Here is a 22267-nt window from a genome sequence, read left to right on the forward strand (position 1 = left end):
GTGTGTGTGTGTGTGTGTGTGTGTGTGTGTGTGTGTGTGTGTGTGTGTGTGTGTGTGTGTGTGTGTGTGTGTGTGTGTGTGTGTGTGTGTGTGTGTGTGTGTGTGTGTGCATGCGCGCACAGTGTGGGCACACAGCATGTATGTTTACTTTATGTTCCTGATATTCTTGTTAACAATGTTCTTAAATGCCTTTTTTATTAGTACTTTTATTAGTAACTCTGTAAGCTTTAGCAATATTGACAGTATACCAACAGGCACCAATAAAGCCAACTTGAATTGAATAGAGAGAGGACTATTCTCTTTATTTCAGGGATTTGTACCCTACACATGTTCTATCCAGTCTACTGTCTAGTCCCATTGTGCAGTAGTGCAGTGTGCATCCATCCATTCCATGTGCATCATTCCGCCTTCACTGTACGGCAGCTTGGGAACTCAGCTGGCCAGGACTTCACATTCCTCTCTAACACAGGCCCTGGACTGAATTACTGGTTCCTTCCCAGGCAGGTCCAGCGAGTGGAGTAGAGCACTATTGGTGGGCTTAAAAGCTTGAGCGCTCGCTCATCCGTGCCTACCGACCAAGGAATGCCAGCCCCGCCAAGCACTCCCCCACTTTGCTTTCATTTGGGTTCCCCTCGTTTCCAGCACTCATGCGTTCATGACTGATTAAGCTCGTCATTCTCTTTCTTTCGCTCATTCCGTCTCCCTCTCTCTCTTCCAAACACAAAGGGTTGTTAGATGTTCCAGGTCGCTCGGCGGTGGGTGTGTGGGTGGGTTAGTTGTTGACCGAGGTTTTTCTCCCTCGTTGTTTACAGGATAGAGGGTTCTGCACCGAGACTGCGGGAGAGTAGCATGTCAACCATGCAGATCTGTTCTCGATTGGGCTGGAATTAGCTCAAATCCCTGTGTTGTGTGGTGTTGGGTTGTATTGTATTTCCAGCTCACTATATTGTGTTGGCGTGCGTTTCATTTCTAGCATATAGTGTGTGGTGTTCTGCTGTGTTGCATGTTCAACTCATGAACAGAAATACAATTTTCAGGTGGAGAAAACACAATATCCATCACGTTTCCCAATACATCCTGACAAAACAATGAAGTCTGTCCACATATGCATGCCGAGAGGGAGCAAGACAGTTTTCGCTTCAATCTTTTTGTGTCAGAGCTGTAGCACTCTCGGCTCTGGTTTTCTACTCAACATGGTTATATAACCGTTTCCAGAAAACTGTGGGATATTGACTGGAGGGCAATTTTCCCGAAAACCCGGAAAAAAAAGACAGAGAAAAAGGGAACAAAATTCCCCCTGCAAAAAGCCCCCTAGGACTATGGCCTCGAAGACAGCAAAAAAAAGAGTCTCGGTGGATTTATGAGAATATCATCCACGTATGAATAGATTATGGGCCCATCTGATGTCTTGCAACCTCTTCCAAAGGCGCCTCCATAAAGCATGAAAGAGGGCAACAGGGAATATGACAGGGGGAAGAAATGGGTCAGTTGTCCCAGGCCCAGGGAGAAGGGGGCGCTTAGGATCCAGTCCTCATCACACTGTTGACGGGCTTACATATGATGTTGTCCAGTTGAAGCAATCACAGGACTTTCTTTTCAACACTGAATAGCAACCCCTCTCCTTCCAGCCAAACCCAATCACCAGGTGGAAAAACACTTCCTATAAGCGTGTAATTTATTTCAGATCAAGGTCAATTATGCTTTTACGAAGGGAAGGATCTGCTACAGGGTTATGACTGGAAAAGATTTTGTTAGTTGCCCTTAGTGATTGTAAACTACGAATAGAACTACAAATAGATGCTTGTAGAACCAAGGTATTTAAGGCTTTATTTATAACATACAATTTATTCATAAAAAGAACCATATGACAGGAAAGGCTTATACAGAGAGACATGGCAATAAATACAGAGGGAGCATGGGATTTCTTCTCTTTCTTTTAAAACATGAGACATAATGGCACAAATAAAAAAAGACCTAGGCAGTAAAAGGAGGAAAAGGAAAGAAAAGTTTTTGGTCATCCAGTCTACTAAGATTATTCCTTAAGAGCAAAGTGCTCCAATTTTTTCATGGTTTTAAAGGAAGAAGGAGAGGAGTTTTAAGATTTTCAAAATAGATCTTCCAGTGATGTGAAAAATAATAATAATAATAAAAATGGAATGGAATGATGAAAGTTCTTGTTGGTCTCACATTTTCCCTACCTTCCCCAAGTTTGATGCAAGTTTGTGTCAGGAAAGAGTAGAGAGCATAGAAGCATTCACACAAAATCAAAATGTGTGCCAAAATATTGCAGATTCTAAATTTGTCTTAAAATAGTCAAATCTTGATATAAAAGCAGTCAAGCGTTTTAAAAAGGGTAGTTATTGCATGAAGCGGATGCATAGCTGGCAAGAAGGGGAGACATTACTTCACAGTAATCCATACTTCATAAAATACATATTTAAAAACAACAAAAAGGAAAATCCAAAAGTAATGGTCTCAAATTTTTAAAACTGTATAAAAACTCCATCTTGCCATTCTACAAAAAAATGCTAAAAATGGAATGACGCCATATCTTCAAAATGGATGAAATCACCATCTTTATCTCTCTACAAATAATCCCCAAAACACAAACAAAACACGTTTTTGTTCAACCTGCTTTCAAATGAAAAAGCTGGGAAAAACTCATTCAGGCAAACACCTTGCCTAAAAATAGCCATTTTTTTGTTTTCAAATAATAATGATAAAAAACATACAGGAAGACTAGCGAGGATAGCAAAAGACTTGCTCTGTTGATAACACAACTAGTTAATACTGCTTCGACTAACGGAGGAGGAGGGGTGGGTGTTATTATTGGCTCGGCCATAGCTGTATAGCCGCCTAGTAGTCGATGCCCTGGTCGGTATAATGTCCGCTGTAGTCGTCATGGTAGCTACCCTGGTACTCCTCCTCTTGGTACTCCGCCTGATAGTCACTGTCGCTGATCTCCGAGCCGTTGGTGCCCGTGCCCTGGCTACCGTTGGCGTGGATGACGGGGTCCGTTGGCGGGGCGCAGTACTTGGGGTCGTACACCTGCCTGCCCAGTCCGTACACGCTCATGCCCTTCTGGGAGGCCACCTTGTTGGTGCCCATCTGCAGGGAGATGGTGGAGGAGTCCACGGGCTGCCCGACCACCTTATTGTCAAAGATGTCTCGTCTGGTGCCTGGGGCAGACATGCCGGCCTGGAAAGAGGAGCAGCAGACAGGATTAAGAATACTGTAGGAGGGAGCGCCAATACACCAATACACCTGGCCATGAATGGGCTTACAGGTTCAAATCCAGCAGGGGTCATTTCCCAACCCTCCCCCTTGGGAGAAGAACATGATGACATAGAACATTCTTGATTCTTTTGATTCCTTGTTTTTTAATCACTTTTTTTTTTTTTTTAAATTTTGTCTTTTTCCTTTTTCTATTGAACACTATTTATTGACTCAGAGAGCATGCACAACAGTTCCTATGTGCCTGGGCTACTAGTCCTTGCACAAATGGCTAATAAAGAACTTTGAACTTTTTTGTTTCGCTATAGATTCCTTTCTTCAGCTTTGCTGCTCTATCCAAATAAAAGCTAAAAAGGCCCAAAACAAATATTTCAACAAGACTAGGAAGCAAAATGGGTTTTGACAAGCTGACCAAAAAATCTGTGGATTAGTTAAAAAATTAAATGTAAAATGATGTCCAAGTCATCCCCAAAAACATACAAATCCATGGGCCAACTGCATCACTTCTTAAGTAACTCTTTCAGAATAGTATAGGGTGACGGGCAAAAGGCCCTGACAAAATAGGCCTCTACTCCCTTAAATGTGGGGTAAGTCGGCCTACCTGACTTGCTCCTTTGTTGGTGCCCATCTGTAGGCTGATGGTGGTCTGGTCATAAGGCCTGTCCGTCTGCGTCTTTGGGTCGTACAGATGTCTCCTCGTCCCATAAGCAGTCATGCCGGCCTGGCTCGCACACTTGTTGGTTCCCATCTGAGGAGGAGCAGAAGAGAACGTTCATGTTTAGAGTAGAGTAGAGTAGAGTATCGTTTATTGATCCCAGGGGGAAATTAAGGTGTCAAGTAGCATACACATATACATTAATAAAGACATTGCTCACAAGACATTACACACGTACTAAGGTTCCTGACAGACACTTGCAACAACGCATAGATCATAACATGACCACAACTTCTGCATTTACACCAAAAATGAAACTGCAAGTTAGTTCATTTGGAAGGGAAACTGCAAGGTCTAAAAGGTGTCTTAGATTACCTGTAGTCCAATCACGCATTGCCCAGCCTTCATCTTCTCGTCATCAAAGTGTCTCATCTGCTTGTCTGCATATTTAACCCCGATGTTAACCGATGTGTCCATGCCTTTGGTCTTTGCCTGGCAATAGGCAACAACAAACGACAACAAAAGAAAGTCATTATTAAGAGATTGAGAAACCATTGTGCATTAATTTAGTGTAAATAAACAGAAGTCTGGGAACCCCAGACCATGAGGGGAATACATACCATGCTGGCCAGCGCGAGCAGTGTGGTCTGCACTTGAGTCATGTTCCCGTTTTCAAAGAGGTCATTGGCTTCAAAGATATCGTTGGGCTTCAAGCCATAGTTTAAAATGGCTTTGATGAAATTCCCAAGGTTCTCCAGCTAGAAAGGGGATGGGGGGTGGGGTTGGCAGAGGGTAGGAACAAAAGCAACACAGAAAATTATTTTTCCCCCTCTCTCCAACTCACTGACTTTATCCCCCTTACTCACTCTTGCTCGCTCCCCCTCTCCACAGCAACACCGTCAGCATGCAACAATCAGATAAAGAAGTCCGTTGTGAGCATGAGTGCTAAAACGCCTGGTGAATAGGCCTGATTATTCCTCCTGGCAGGCTCGCCACGCCACGCCACGCCGCTGCAAGTCTGTAATGCCATTTAAATGGTTAAAGAGAGCTATTTCTGTGTGCACGGCCGGGGGAGAACACATGTGAGCACAACCCGATTCATTTACAAGGCTGCAGAGAACGTGCGTGGAGACCCCCACCCCCCATCTCCCTTAAGCAAAGAAAAAAAAAAGATAAGTGAGTTGTTACCTTGTGCCAGTTCAGCTGTGAATGGTTGATTTTCTTTATTGAGCCGGGCTGGAGTTTGTTGATCAATCTGGAAATGCAAGAAAGACCCTCATCAGGCAAAAACAATAGTAACAAAAACAACAACAAAAAACAATCGAATACATCAATCATTCCCAATCCTCCTTAGCTTGCACTGAAATTGGCAACGACTTCAATAGGAACATTTCGGATCCGTGGCCGTTAATCTCCACTTGCTACTGATAGCTTTATCCTCTTACGTTACCACTTCATTCATTCAGGTGCATGTCCATGCACGTATACAGGCCAGTCCATATTTTGTAACTCCCAACAAAAATGAGTGAAAACAAAATGGGTAGGTCAGGCAATGAAATAGCAACTTGTGAATAACATTGACACTTGACGCGTCACTCCTTTGTCAAGTGAAAAAGCTCTACATAGAGAAGTATAACCACTGGGTACCATGATGTGTCAGAAAGACAACTGATTGGGCTCATTGGATGAAGAACAAAACATTTTTCAAGCACAAAAGATGTCCAATTTCAGATTTCCCAAACTGCTTAAAGGTGCATTGTGTAATATTTTTAGAAGTTTATCTCCATGCTGTTCATTCACAAATGTTACCTTTTTCATGAAATACTTAACACCACCATCAAATTCTAAGCATTCATTATGACTGGGAAAGTTGCACTTTTTATACTTGAAAAGGGGATCCTCTTCACGGTCTGCCATTGTGAATTCCCAGAAATATCTGCAAAACCTACAATACTTAACTCATACTAGTAAATATTAGTTAATTATTTAGTAAATATTCATGAAAAGATTAAGTTTGGCATTAGGCACCAACGTTTCAATGATCAGCATAGTTGCAATACCTACTCTAGCCACCATCCTACACAGTGCACCTTTAAGAGTGAAATTTTGAATTACATCCAATGTGTTAGGCACATACCGAAATGGGATTTCCAAATGTTGTGTACTTCTTATGTAATGACAAATTAAGATGGGAAATTCTGCTTCAACTGGATTTTTTCCCGTAACATTTCAGGTCAATGCACCCTTCTTCAGACGACCTTATTATTCACACAACCTCCCCAATCTCATCACTAGATGGCAAACCATGCTTTCCATGGTAGCACTACAATCTTCAATAGACTTAATTTAGTACTTTCCAGTACTTAACAATTTGGACTTGTATAAGGAATTAGATAAGGAAAATAAACTGCCAAAACAGTGGACAGTTCATCAATATGGGTCAAAGTAGAGACTCCACCTTTCCCCCTAATCTTCTTGTTAAATATTAAAAAAGTTTGGAGTTCTTCTACTGACAAGGCACCTAAACTGTCTGAAGTGCAGGATGCTTGAAAAAACACGACTGCCAGCAAAAAAGTCTCTCACACACACACACGGAAACCGACCAAAACCAGGAAACCAACACCCATACACACAATACCAACACCCATGCAACATGATAAAGATGAGTTTCCCCAAGAACGAAACGCTCGCCCCTTTTCAGGTCACACAAACATCACATGACACAGACGACACAAACACACACACCCTCTTTTATTCCAATGCTTGTACTCTTGACTCCTATTGTAATGAAACCGTTTTGTACTTTCACTTTTGTCAGTAACAACAAAATAACTAAAACATAGTGTTCACTTTGTAACCCTCTACACAGATCTAGTTTCTAGTGGATATCTGTGCCCATACGAGCCCAAATTACAGGTGCAAACACACACACACACGCACACATGGCGGTCACACACACACGCACACGTGGCGGTCACACACACACACACACACACACATGTGGCGGTCACACACACACACACGCAAGTGGCGGTCACACACACACGCAAGTGGCGGTCACACACACACGCAAGTGGCGGACACACACACACAGGCAAGTGGCGGACACACACACACAGGCAAGTGGCGGACACACACACACAGGCAAGTGGCGGACACACACAGGCAAGTGGCGGACACACACGGACACACACACGCGGACACACACACACACACACACACACACACACACACACACACACACGCGGACCCACACACACACACACACACGCGGACCCACACACACACACGCGGACACACACACACACACACGCGGACACACACACACACACGCGGACACACACACACACACACACACACACACACACACACACACACACACACGCGGACACACACACACACACACGCGGACACACACACACACACACACGCGGACACACACACACAGACACACACACACACAGACACACACACACACACACACAGACAGACAGACGCACAGACAGACAGACGCACACACGGCCTGTCACTCACTCGCACAGGATGACTCCATCCTTGAGTCCCTTCTGAAAGTTGTCCCCGATGGGCATGCCAGTCACCTCCTCGATCCAGAACCGCAGCTCCTCCTCCTTCTGGCCGTCATACTTCTGTGCAATCTAAGAAGAGAGGAGAGAAAGTAGAGAAGAAGAGAACATTACTAAGATGCACCGACAAAAGGAGCAATAGTGAAGGCACTGAAGACTTTTCTCCAGGTAGAAAGGCTGCATAGAAATATGGTCAAAACTTAACTTCAGTTGTTGCCGTTGTTTAAGTTAAGAATTTCCAAATGTACACTGCTTGATTTAGTTAAAAAGCCTCTGATCTGATGGGCTAACAGGTTACGACAAGTGTCTCCTTCAGAGCTTATGTTTTGACCATATTTCTAAGAAACAAATTTCCGTGAGTCAAACTGCTACCTTGGCTCTGAGCGGAGTGCTTTGTATTCAGTAATAGTCAATGAGAACGTATTTTAAAACAAAAAGGTCAAGACTCTTAGAAAGACAGAAATTGACAGGATGCCCTTTTTTCAGAAAGCACAAACAATAGGTTGACAAGTTGAGCAACATCAATGCAGGAGGCATCAGTGTTGCCAGATTGGGCTGTTTCCCGCCCAATTGGGCTGCTTAGGATGTCCAGGGATGTGCGGGTAAAAATGGCATTTAGCAGAAAAACCTGCACAATTTTTGCCATAGAAATCAATGGAGTTGGGCGGAATTTTGTGCTTCTAGGCGGGTTTTGAACATGTTTTGGGCTGGAAATCCTCATCATCATCTGGCAACCCTGGGAGGCATGCCTCCACTGGCCCATTTCCACCACTGGCCAGCCATCCAATCCATCGACCGGGTAACTAGGACAACCAATAATTGCAATGGGGTTGAAGTGAGCGGAGGTGATGGCCATGGTTTTGTGTGCGAGGAACTGGGTGTGTGTTTGTGGAGGCTAGGGGGCTTCAGTTGTGCTGCCAAAATGTGGAAAAACGTGTGTGTTGTGATTGCAAGTGAGTGTGTGCAAGTGAAGGGCAAATTGTGGTTCATCGATAATTGGCGCAAACCAGTTTTGTCATCTTTGTTCTGCGCACAAGGTCTTGTGCCACGAACCATATGTGAAACAAGGCAAGTGTCCTTCACTAAACTGTAAGCACTATGGCCATTATTAAGCAATGTGGCTTTCTAGTTCAGTTAGCTTAGTAGTTTTTACACAAACCCCAAAGGCAAGGCACTGGCATCATTCCTCGAAATACCAAGTCAGTTTTTGCTTGCAGAAAATGCAAGCATGCAGAGATTTGAGTCTGTCGAGGTGTGTTTACATTCTGTGGAGAAATTACGGTTGTCAAAGTGCAGGCCTTGTGCAATGAGTGTATAACTGCTGTTTGTTGCTTACGACTGCAGTTATTGTAGCTTCACTTATTTAAGCTACATACACAAGAAAAACAAAGCATTGTCAACAGAATATTGACCTGCATTTTGCCCTCACAAACTGCCACAACCGTGCTGCTATATGAACATGGAAGTAGCGGAGACAACGTATCACAGCGCCTTTTGTCCACAATCATTCGCACAGGTTTGTGTGGTGTTGACATGCTTAGTTAGAAACATATTGTGCTGAGGCGCACAGAGCCTCTGGGTGAGGGGACGTGATTCTACGCAGAGGAAGATTGGACACACGCAGAGGCTATGCGTCCCAAGCATAAATTGGGCTTAAGTGTGCATGCGTGTGTGTGGTTGGTGATGGTGGTACGGTGCAAAAATGTGGAAGTGTGTGTGTCTTCATGGTTGGGTGGGGGGGGGTGGTCGTCAAGCATAACGTAGCACAGTGCCAGGGGGAGAATTCCTTCCTTGCTGGCTGAGAGAGAGAGAGAGAGAGAGAGAGAGAGAGAGAGAGAGAGAGAGAGAGAGAGAGAGAGAGAGAGAGAGAGAGAGAGAGAGAGAGAGAGAGAGAGAGAGAGAGGCCTGATTACATAATTAGAGCCCTCATCAGCAGGCCTTGGTTTCCTCCACTTGGTCCGTGTCTAACCAAATCAACACCAGATGCAGAGTGTTATTCTCTCAGCCAGAGAACAGAGACGGAGGCAGCGAGCGAATGACTGGAATCCTTTACGAAAAGGAAAAACGTATCTGTGTGTGTGTGTGTGTGTGTGTGTGTGTGCGCCTGCGAGGGAGAAAGAGAGAGGGTCGATAGACAGAGAGAGTGAGTGAGTGAGCGAGTGAGAGAGAGCGAGAGAGAGAGCGCAAGTACACAATGTGCAAATGGAGACTTGGATGCGTGATCACTGCATACTACACGCATAGACACTTCTTGTCAGGATGATTTGAAGGTACTCTATGGATATCGTTAAAAACACTTTTGTGTAAACGCCTTTTAACCTCTTGGAAAGAGGAGAGCATGGGAATGCATGTGGGAGGACAAAAAGAAATACAATGCAGCGATGAGTACTTGGAGGACAAAGCTCTTAAGATCAGCTCAATGATAAAGGCCAACATCTTTGTTGAGCTTGTTTGTCGTGTGGACTGATGAGTCACATGTCTTGGCTAGGAAACGTGGTTCAGTTCACCAACACCACCAGTACCACAGCCACAAAGAATAGAACTGCTTAGCTTGGATCCTTTTTGGTGAGAAATCAGGCAGAGGACAGTGATGTCATTCCCCAGAGTGCCTCACAGGAAGCACCATGTGGGACCTAAAATAACAGTATCCATGTTGTATCCACCGTGTGTGTGTGTGTGTGTGTGTGTGTGTGTGTGTGTGTGTGTGTGTGTGTGTGTGTTTCTGGCATGGACTGATAACCAGAGAGAGACAAATAGAGAAGGTTCTTTCTCTTCAGAAATCACAACAGTGTCATGAGTCTGTGTCACGCCTACAGTTCTGACTGTCTCAGCAAGTCCTTCAGCAAGTTTCCACACCACATCATAGACAAGCAGATAATGCATACTGGGTTTTAACGAAATGACCTTTTTTTAAAGCAATACCGATTAGTTTTCTCAACCTTAATAATGTTTCCAGGATTGCCTCAGAACCTTGTAACGGGGTAAATGTCACTCATGTACAGTTTCACACTATATGTGGGCCTATAACCACACGGAGCAATTTCTGAGACATATTTGTAGTTTTGGTGAAAGACAAGGGACAACTCCACTTCCAAAAAGATGTTGGCTGACCACAGACAAAAAAAAACACTGAATTGCATTGAGATCCTGTTCTTGGATGACAGTAGATAGAGACAAATAAGTGTGTGATAAAAATGAGACAGTTTACAATTGCAGTCCAGGTCTCAAGGGGGTCTTTCCCAGCACTTCCTGTTTTAGCACCATTCTGTAATGGGACGTTGTGGCCATGTTGACACACAGGAAGTGGACCATTCACTCAAGGACAGATTACTGCATGGGCTTACTGGGCCCGGGCCCAGGGCCCCCCAAGCAGCCAAGGGGGCAATGAAGCCCAAGCCTCCATGCTACAAAAAATACTTCATTGGTCAGCATTTATGTTCTCGTATTGTGTTAAAATTGCCATTCAACAACTGCATTTTCAACCTGTGTTTTACTGAATTTTCAACCCCTAAACCCCCAACAACAAAATCTTCTCACGATTCCATGGAGAGTGGGGGGCCTTACTTGTTGTCTGGCCCAGGGGCCCATGAATTCATAATCTGTCCCTGCAAATCGCTGCTGTTGTGGTGAGACAGACGGAGGAGATAGCCACGGCCAATGAGATTCAAGATACCAAGCTGGACATCAAAGGGCCGCAGGACATCTGAAGCTTCCCACACACTCTCAAACACACAACACACACAATCTTTTTGGGAAAACAGGATCCTCCGCACCATGTGTGAAAGTGGAACACAAGCAGGCCCCATTGCCTTGTGGGTTTGTTCTCACAGCGTCTGTCTCCCTCCCTCCTTCACTCCTCTTCTCTGAGTCACAGACATAAAAAAAAAACAGAGTGCACACACGAAGTAAGCCAATTAAGTCAATGTGGTGCCCCCAGGCACTATACCTCACTGATGCCCCCTTTATAAACAATATTTGTTAAGTTTGTGTCTTGTGGTGCCCCCTCACTGGTCAAAAATGGTTGGTGCCCCTGGGCACTGTGCCGCTGGCCCTTATGGATAATCCGGCCCTGCCAGTAAGGGATGCCAACGAGGGGGCATCAGCGGGCCTGCACACAGCGATTCCCTTGCAGTCATAACATGCTAATATCAGCAAACTGGTCATTAAATATGGAAGCAGACACATGCCCTTGAAAAAGATAACGCTTTCAGATTTCAGACTGTAATAAGGAGACCGTCACGCCATCAACACTGACAGTTTCATATGCAGGCCGTCTGACAGACACGAAATGGGAGTCCATTATGAAAAACATTTAAATCATTCTGATGACAGATTAACCTCCTAGCAAAACTGACATCATTAACTTCAAAGTCAGTCCAGTTTCTCCTGGCTGCTCCTCTCTCTCACACACACATACCTCTCTGGGGGATGGGGGGGGGGGGTGTCAGTGCACATCAGCAAGGGCAAGGTGTGGGGGTCACACTTTAAACACTTTGGAAGTTTCCGGAAACATCACAGGGCTCATCCCCAAGACACTCCTCTTCAGTTTTAAACGCCGACTCAATCTCAGTCACTCCATCTTTTCATATCTCTAATCTTTAGCTCCCTAATTCTCCATTACATGAGAAAGAGAAAGAAGAGAAGGAAGAGTGTGTGAATAAGAGGGGGAGGAGGAATGGAAAAGGGAGAGCACACAGAAAGAGAGAGAGAGAGAGAGAGAGAGAGAGTAAGAGGCAGCGAAAGAGTAAGAGGGAGAGAGAAAGAGAGAGCATGTGCAAGGGAAAAAGCAGACAGACAGAGAGTGAGCGAGACCGGGGGAGAGGTGGAGGAGGAGGCCTGAGAGAAAACATCTGGACGCCACTCCATTTCACAGTCCACTCATTGTTTGGCCTCTCCAAGCGCTCACATACGCTCGAGCCCCAACGCACATACACACACACTTCCCGTGAGCAGACGTTAGCTCGTTGCCACCACATCATTCACACAAGCCTGGGGTGAGTTTCTCAAAAGGGAAGTTGTTAGCCTGTTAGCAACTTCGGTAGTTGCCAATGGGAAAATGCATTGAAAGCAACGAAGTAGCTAATGTAGTAAGCTACTCTGGTTTCGAGAAATTCACCCCTGGCACGCTGCTCAGATGTGGAAGGACAGAGGGATAGGAACTGTTCAATGTCAGGCAGACACACTTAACACTCATAAAAGACAAAAGCCATACAAGTCTACGCTCACACAGGAGTACCGACAGCTTTTGCGCGCACACAAAAAAAGGGGAAAAAAAGAGGGGAGGCCTCAACTCAGGCCTAAAAAAAGGCATGAGGCCAATAAATTGGTAGACTGTGTTCACAGCACCCCCTTTTCTCTCAGAGAGAGAGAGAAAAAGGCCAATTGCTGTTCAAATGCACTCAATCACTCCCCCACACAACACCACAGTCATAAGGAATGTGAGTCTCCAAAGAGAAAGGATCGAGAGAAATTGAGAAAGAAAGTAAGACAGCAACGACAGTAAGAGGGAAAAGCAATGAAACACTGCATACAGGGGCATGGCCATAAATGTCAACGTCCCCATGTGCCTTTTGAGGTCAGATCATGGACAGCCCTCCCCCCATTGACCCTCTTGGGCAGTTCAATGCGTCCCAGTCACTGACTGACATGCATGAGAGAGAAAAGGGCATGACCTTGAACGCGACCTTGAAAGGGCAAATCCCATCCATGAACTGAAGGGGTTTGACATCAAAATATGAGTCAGTGGAAGAAGTGAGAGAGAGATACGGTGGAGATATGAAAGGGGATAGATCTTTTTCTCTTCTGTTGTGTGTTTGGAGGGTGGTCGCCATGTGCTGAATCCATGACAACCATCTTCTGGAGTAATCGTGCAGGCATTAATCAGAAGTCTTTTGTGAGGCCAAAGCCCGGCGACCAATACCAGAAAGTACAGATGGGCTGCCGGAGAGAAAGGGAGAGATTAGAGTCCTGAGCTTTTCTCCCTCACACACCACCACCACCACCTCTTTTACTTCTCTTCGTTTCTTTCTTTCTTTCAGCAGTCGTTCTCTGGGAAAACGGCCAAGATCCCAGGAGAGGAGAGCGAGACAGAGAAAGAAAGAGGAGAAGAGAGAGGGGGAAAGCAGCAGCAGTACAGCAGCACGACACCAAAGAAAAAGAACCCAGCACTTGTCATATTGATGGAGCTGTTAAAAGCCATTTTCTGAAGGGGAGATAAAAACTAGAGCAAGGAGTAGTTTGCACCGCAGTCACTCTGGAAATGTCTAGAAACTCTAAGTAGTAGAAGTAAAAGTAAAAGTAGAAGTAAATCTGCCCATTCAGAAGGCACTTCTCATATTTATGAAACTGTTCATTATATTCTTAAGTGGAGGACAGACCAGTTTTCATCTCAGTCAGACAGACACTGGAATTTTCTATAAGCTATGCCCCTTCAGAGGGCACTTCTCATATTGATGAAGTTGTTAATTCTTTTCTGAAGGGGAGAAAAGCCTATAAGTTCACATCTGAGACGGCAAGACACTCTGGGTTTAGAAACATCTAGAAACCCTGGTAAAACGCTGGCCCTTCAGAAGACACTCGTAATATTGATGGAATTGTTTTCTGAAGACATTTTCTGATGGGGAGAAAAGACTAGGGGAACGTTCACATCTCCATCACTCAGGAAACTTCTACAAGCTGAGGTAAAACTCATCTGCAGTCAGGATGCATATTGGTGTAGTAAGAAGAAAGAAAGGGAGAGAAAGAAGAGGAGAAAGGACTACTAGGTTGCAGCTGATACAGACAGACACTGGAAACTTCTAGAAAGTCTGGTGAAACTCCACCTTCCCCGTCAGAAGGCCACAGCCTGTTTCCTGGTGATGTCCCTGAACCAGGCAGACATCTGGAGAGGCAGGAGGCTGACGGGCCAGGACGAGGTCACAAAAACAACATCATGGCAGGCACATGTCAGACCAACTGTGCTGTACGGAGCATAAAGAAATCTCACCCTCGAGACTTGCCATTCCTACATGCTTTAATTCAGGTCCAGACGACTTTTACAGGGGAGAATAGGTCATGTGAAGTCTTCATAAAAGGAATATTAGGTACAACATGTCTTTTGGAGTTCTTATACCAACCAGAGGGAGAGACACAGACAAACAGACACATAAGTAAAAGAACAGGAACAGGTCAAATGCGTAAGGAAAAAGCAAACGAATGCCTTAACATACTGTAACTGAAAACCTGAAAAGGTCTTTACATAACGTTTTTCAAGGTACGAAAAGCCTTCAATTACTCATACAAAGTAAAGGCAAAACACAGTTAGTGAGACTGTGACAAGACAGTGAATCTGCTACATGGAATGTAACAAGTAACCAAATACCTTTACTTAATAATAAAGCACCAGCAGATGAAGTTTGCATGTTCATTAGTAGCTTATTAAAAGTCCCGCACGACACCACAGCACTAGAGTTGGAGTGGGGACAATTAGCGCAGCTGGTTGTCATTAATATTTAACCATGCGCTAGCTTGAGCAATGCTCAACAGACCAGAAAATACCAGGAGATTGCTGCTACAATGAAAGTGAAGTGAACTAGAAATGTTTACACAAGATCAAGACGACGACTGGGTAACATCAAACAACCGAAACATCTCCCGGCAATCCTTTAAAGTGCTCATCCACTTTTGTATGTACACATTGGCTGAGTGTAATCCTCCAAAAAAAAAAGATTCAATCAGGCGATCAGGTTTTGCCAGTTCAGTGTCCAAATTACATCAGAGAAAAATCAATAGAGATTTGTGTGAAGGTTCTCCAAATCATGCAGACGAGATATCAGAGGAGACACCACTGACTATGTCAGCTAGATAACACTCGAAGCCCTCTTTTTCAAGGTTGCACACTCATGGACATGCATTTAAGCAGACAGACAGGGTTTTGTCTTCAGTGGGGGAGGAAAAGACAAGCGCACACAATAGGCCCAGGAAAAAGGATGAGGATGTTCGCTATGTTCGCGCTTCTCTTCCCAAAATGGCAGCACAGGGTTAAACAACAAACAGTGCTGGCGCTCTGACAACACGCCACGCTCTGGCACACTGTGGACTGATCCAGCGAGAATCTCATTCGTCAGCACATTACCGGCATTGCTGATAACCCTCACCCTCCTCCATCACCACTGCCTCCACCACACACCTACACCCAGGGATATTGACGGGGGATGGCTAACGGGACCAATGTCCCAGGCCAGAGGAAAGAGGGGTGCCAGAATTAGGTCCCAATCCATTGCCTGTATTCGGTTTAGGGACCTTTCAGAGACCGAGCCATCAGCGGCCCTGACTAGATCTCCCTACAGCTGCAGGTCACCCCATCTGTGCAGACAGATACTGCTGAGCACTGACAAAAAACAGCCAGCTATTTTTTTACAAAACACCAATTTATGAAAAGGCCTCAGTGTACTGTACAGTCGAGAAATCACACCGCACAGTCACATTCATCAGGCAGATCTGGTCTGGTTGAACCACAGCGACCAAAACCACATCATTTATCTTCCCTTGTGTCCTTCACTGCACTCGAACCAACCATCCCTTCTTTCCTTCCTCACCCACACACCCACCCACCCCCTGTCAGTCGTTCTCCCTTTCCACATCTCTCAAACCCTTTTGGCCCATCCCAGGGGTGAATTTCTCGAAACCAAAGTTGCTTACTACATTAGCTACTTTGTTGCTTTCAATGCATTTTCCCATTGGCAACTACTGAAGTTGCTAACAGGCTAACAACTTCCCATTTGAGAAACTCACCCCAGGGCAGAGAGAGTCCTAAGTGAGGAGCTATTCATTGGGGCCTTGGCTCTCCTCCAGAATATCCAAGATCCACAACCACATCAGCAACACACAGAACACTGCCTCCATGCCATGAACCGAATCCGTGAACCAAAGTAGTGGAGAGATTGCAACAAAAAAATATTTTAAAAAAAAAACATAACAGTTTGAGAAACAACAACATGTGGTAGGCTGTCTGCAACCAGCAGGGTCCCTCGACTACGGAGAACGTCACGGCCGAAAAAGTTTAGCTGCTTCTGTAGCATGGCTGTGGGAATCTCTGGGCCAGAAGCACTACGAAGACATGGAACAGCTCCAGAAAGCCATTACAAACAAATGAGGGAAGACTTGGAAGGACTTGCTCATTGCGTCGCCGTCTTTTTATTTTAACCCACTTTGCTTTTGTCAAAAGAACTTCTCTTGCCTTTGATTATTCAATTTAAGGCACTGGCAGGACCACAAAACTCCAAACGCCAGGTGGCTGAGCTAGTTCAGAGAGGAAAATGTCACATGCCAGAAAAACAGAGGGATGGGGGGAATAGGGTTGTGCAATAAGCTACAGGGAAGCCATCATTTTTCAGGTAGCAATGTTGTCTTGTTTGTTTGCTCTTTTCGGTTTGCCTTGTTGTTTTAGCTGAATGGCAGGAGTTCTCTCATTTACGAACTGGCAGTGAGTCGTCTTCCGGGAAGCACAATCCCTTGCTCTGTTTCCCTGCTGTGGCAACAGTGCGCCCACCCAAAGGCAAGCAGGAACCACAATGGGAAACTACTAAACAGTTTCTCTCCAAAGCGCTCATTGTGCAAGAACAACAATGTAGCCCCCGGTCGGACCCCTCTTGTTCAAGAAGGTCTAAAATTATGCACAAATTCTGTAAGCTCTTTGGACAATTCAGTTCCAAGCAAATTGACTCGGTGGTCTTCGGGTAATTGCCAAATTTGTACAAAATTAGAGTTTACACAAGATTATAAACTGTTTTTTTCCCCAACCCGACATGCAAGCTGAAACTGTGGCTGGCAGCAACCATAAACAAAAGTTGACCTCTGTGACACAGCAAAATAATGTTGGAGAGAGAGACAGCACTTTCCATGCCCTTCCTGAAACCGACAATATATTTAGGACTACATAAACGCAGGGTAAAAAAAATGTGCCTTTGCTTCATCCACTCCATATTTTTTCCTACTCTCTTGACATTTCTCTGGGAAACACGACACTTGTGACCTCATTCCACGACTTTCCAAGTAGTGAGTGTTGGAGAATATATAGCAGCCATCAATGCTAAGGGAACCAGACCAAAATGCCATATTTAACTCATAAGAAGCTCTTGAAATATGTGAGTAGGCCTGTAAAACAACTACGTTTTTTTATGCCAGCAACAGCCAAGGGTTCTGGCCCACTCTGACCAAGTTCAAGTTGGCAGCACCTAAATTGCTAAGTAAAATCCAGATATCTACTCATCTACACTGAGCATGCTTATGCAACAAACACATTTTCGTCAGCATGGCTGATGGATGGACCATATGTGTTTTTTTAGACTCATTCTAGGCATCCTTCCAGTGGGCCCTCTCTCTTCTTTACCTGGGATGCTATACTCTTTTAATGTGTGTGCTACAGGCCATATGATAATTGGACAACTTAATTTTTCTCTGGATAGATCAAGTCCCTGATAGCAAAGGGATGTTGAATCAACGCTGATTATTGTCAAATCAATGTCCGATGCTGTTGATTCAACGTCCCTTTGCTCTCAGGGGCATCTTTACTAGTCTACTGTACCACTACTTATCCAAAAGTGTTATGACAAAATTGATTTTGTCTACAGTGGCTTCAGGGCCATTTCTATAATGTGCTCAAGTTCAGCCCAAAGTCTCATCATATTTAGCAGTTGAGTTACATGAGGCCTGTTAGATGCCACTGACTTCATTAATGTGGACAGCTCTGAGCAGGCCTGTACAATCCAAGTCATACAAATGAAAAATAAAAGGCCCGAAAAGAGGGAGAAATAAAAACACAGTGTTCCACACTCCTGTCAAAAACATTGAAATATTCCCTCGGCTTTCCAATAAACCCCAGCATCTTGGCAGCAAGTGTGGAGAATACTTCAAAATCAGACTGACATTAGGGAAAGAAGCCGATACTTTTTCACTTTTTTAAAACACCCACTTGGCAAAGGCACCCACTCTGTTGTTTTTACACTAGACGCCGGGGCCTAGTAGAAGACGGGCACGTGACTTTTGTGATGGATGTGATGTAGAAGCTACAGAGTTACGACAAGAGGGGGATAAGTCAACAGTGGCCATTGGGCCATGGAAGAAAAACAGCCAGCCGGCCGACAGAAGCTAAGTCAACCACACACAGTACACAAGGACAATGGCATCCGACTGCAAAACGGGTTGCATAACATGTCCCCGTCCGCCCCCCTCCTCAGAGATGGACCTTGGAGTGCAAACCTGGCTGCTGGGCCTTGGACACATGCCTGGGAGATGTCCCCCATCCTCAGAAGGTAAACCCAGACAGCCTGGGCTTAAGTGGGTTTCCAGACAGAGCACTGGACATACAGACATTAACCATGTCAAGCCTCTTCAAATAAGCATAACGGAGCCACAGTGTACAATAACTCATAGCCCTACTTGGAGTTCCATGAAGATGACAAATATATAGACACATGAGATTGTGAGGCAGGGATGCAACAAGTCGTTTGTCAAAAACTGGTGCAGAAGATGGCGTTGGGCAGGGAATGCATAGCCTATGTCGAAATGACACGGGCATGAACAGACAAAAAAGAAACCTAGACAACGCCAGACAGACAGCCTTGGAGTCAAGGAACATCACGTCGTCGCAAGTGCTGATAGATGAAATGAACTTTTATGAAGTTCAGTAGGCTCGTTTCAGTCAGTTCACCCTTCATTTAACACCAAGGACGTCCCACTTCCATCGGATAACCGATGATGTCATACCCTAACCATTTTAACGCAATAGGAATTCCTTTCTGCGCCGCGTTTCAGCTATTTTCTTAACTGCACAGAAGACGTGAGTCAAACTAGCTGCTGGTTCAATCAAAGAAACTTCTCAGCTTGCCTATCTCAGCAGATGATTTCAACAGCTAGAGCTCTAGACTTGGAAGCCTCCCCTGGTTTAATTTAGGAATGGGTGGGGGCGCGCCACGCGAGTTTGGGGAGGACGTGCCTGCATTGTTAGCCGTGTTCACTGTAGCCTATTCCTGGATATTGCATCACATATCGATTGTACCAAAGCCTGACAAGTCATTGACTGTTCGGCACACACCCATGAGCCAAGTTGTATTTTTTTTAAAAACGCCTGGCCAACAGCCACATGTATCCCAAAATCTTGCCGCTGAGCTCCTCTTGCGCGTCGGTCGACTTCTTTCAGCTCCTCCCATCAAGCTGGGATAACAATGAGTTGCACTTGGCTTTCGTTTAACTTACTTTTCAATCACAATTTTCAATCAAGTGAAATAATTATTTGTCAACTTACTGACAACGTAAATTAGTTCAATGTATAGAAATGCGCATTGTGGTACTCCATGCGATATTCTGGTTATCTTGAACAAGGCGCCTGCAAATCAATCCCACAAACAAAAACGGTGATGGCTCCTGAGAGGGATATTTGGAAATGTGCGCCCCCATACCGAGTTCACTGAACTAATATTTGACGAGTAAAACAAACAGAAGAGGCGACCAAAGTTGCCGTAAACTAACTACTTTTGTTTACGGCCGATGAAAAGCAACATGATTTAGCCAGGACGTTTCTGCAGAATGACCAGAATAAATCCATCCAACGATAGTTCAGGTAGCTTGAATCAGCTAATGATGCAGATTTTCCTAGTTCACTCACATTAGTTCTACTTCTGAATGATAACGCACAATTACGCGGTTATCCAGAAAACATATGCCCGTTATACGCTATTTTTCTCTATCTACCAGACCAAAGCATCACCCATTTAGGAATCACGGCTGAGATTAGTTGTTGGTGAGGAAAGAAGTAAATGCAATATTATCCTGAAACAAAGTTGCCCATCACAGCTTTTAGCTAAATTCTTTACCTTGCTTTTAACTTCTGCGGATAATCCGTAGGCTGGTCCCTTGTTGAACTGGGTCATGTTTTTTGTTGCAAAGTTTATAGATTGATGTGTCAGTCAGTAGCTACAAAGTAGCAACAAAGTATATTTTCCGAGATTTCAAGCAGCGAAGTGAAAGCGGTGTCCCTTGAGCCGTACAGTCCACACAGAAGAACTAAAATCCGTGCGTGCGTGTTGATCCGTCAATGGAGTTTGGGGAAAGAGGGTACGTGAACTCAGAAACTTCTCGCTCGGATAGCTCATTTTGTGTGGAAAAAAATGTCGCAAGACGACTGACGGCTCGCTGCGGACCAATCACAGACCCGCATTTTACATACCCTCTCCCTCTCTTCATTGTTACAGACCGCTGCAGTGAAAGTGCGCTACTCGACATGCAATGGCATTAGAGAGATGGCTGGAATATCCAGAACAACAACAAAAAAAGTTTTGTTTCTCAAATGTCAGTTCTAGATGTAGTAAACTAATAAAACACTGTTGACATCAGAATTTTAAATCAATGATCTGATAGCAGGCCTATTTTCCAATTAAAATACCCTTCATTTATTAGGCTATATTATACATGCATAGGCCTATGATAATTTTCCCTTCTGTATCTCTGAAACTCTTAAATCTTTTGTTAAGTTCACCATACCCATAAAAATTGTCTGAAATATACCCACAACCTTTGGCAATTTGATTTTACTTTTGGATGCTGTAGTGTAGGCCTTGTCTGCATCCCAACCTGGATTCACGCCATGCATTGCAATGATCAATCAGCATGTTATTGTAATGACTCCATAGGGGAAGAAAACGCTGACTCTGCCTCTAGTCACATTCCTCCGTATCAGCTATATAGCCAAGGTCAAACAGAGGGGGTCCAAGGGCATGAAGAAGCAACACAGCACTAGGCTAGAGAGGACCGAAAGGGCCAGTCAGTTGCTCAGCAGCAATGTTTATCTCTTTCGCACCTGAAACCATCAGGGTGTCGTACAGGGGGGTAAAGTGTTACTGAGTCACCAGGGCCCCATGTATATAGGGGCCCCACACAGTGTCTGATTTATGCAGATATATGGCTGGGAGGGGGGTGCTGATTGTACATAGGGCCCACAATTTGTTGATACGCCCCTGAACCCTCTCTGGCCAAACAAAGGCACCTTGTGGAACACTATGGAGCCAATACAGGGCGTAAAACTCTGGGTTTGAGAGTAATGGTCAGAGCTAACAAAGAGCTTTATTATAATCTTTACCAGCCAGCATATGTGGCTCTCTCTCTGATTCTAGATGTGTGTTCACGTGAGATTTTATCATTATGATAGGGGCCAGACAGCTGTGAAACCCTGGGTTTGTGGAGAAAGGATGAGAGCCTGAGCCCAAGAGCTTTATCATAAAAAACTTTTCTCTTACATCTTTACCATCATAGGTATTATATATGATCATTGATGTGTATTAACATAAAGTTGGATTATGACAGGTGCCAAAGAGCTCAAGAAGTACTTGTTCAATGGGGTGCCTGTAATATACCATACAGGATTGATAGGATTGATGGCTAATACAGTAATCCTTACACATGAGGGCACTTGACCAGGCGGCTAACAGGTTTTAAAACTTAGCAAGGGGCTCCTTTGACAGCTCCTTTGACATGCCGGTAACCTTTTCCTGTTTGAAAGGCCGTTATTACAGTGACCTCAACCCCTGTTGACCCCAAGAACCTGCTGAGTGCTGCCAATCTACAGCACTTTTCCTTCACAAAACGCAGAGCAGGGAATCAGCATGACAGGACAAAGAAGACACACCCAGGAGTCTGACATGTCTGAAAACGATTAAGGTCACCGTAACAGGAGCTTCCATTTTTACAAGATAAGCGCTGTGAAAAGAAGAGTTGTGGGGACGAGCGAGCTACGTGCAACGCCTATTCCCTCTGCACAAGT

The 22267-nt window shown here is 44.7% G+C and overlaps 1 protein-coding gene across 1 annotated transcript; it reads right to left on the minus strand.

The window, feature by feature from the left end:
* Positions 1–1798: 1798 nt before the first annotated feature.
* Positions 1799–20580, minus strand: cnn3a (calponin 3, acidic a). Its single transcript, XM_063206780.1, has 7 exons — positions 20325–20580; positions 7424–7545; positions 5078–5144; positions 4510–4647; positions 4265–4381; positions 3836–3982; positions 1799–3198 (listed from the first exon to the last, which is right to left on the minus strand). Exons 1-7 carry the CDS (start codon positions 20379–20381, stop codon positions 2857–2859), a joined length of 990 nt encoding a protein of 329 aa, XP_063062850.1. The 5' UTR covers positions 20382–20580; the 3' UTR covers positions 1799–2856.
* Between the last annotated feature and the right edge of the window lie 1687 nt (positions 20581–22267).

The sequence above is a fragment of the Engraulis encrasicolus genome, chromosome 9 (assembly GCF_034702125.1).
Source record: "Engraulis encrasicolus isolate BLACKSEA-1 chromosome 9, IST_EnEncr_1.0, whole genome shotgun sequence".
Lineage (NCBI taxonomy): Eukaryota > Metazoa > Chordata > Actinopteri > Clupeiformes > Engraulidae > Engraulis > Engraulis encrasicolus.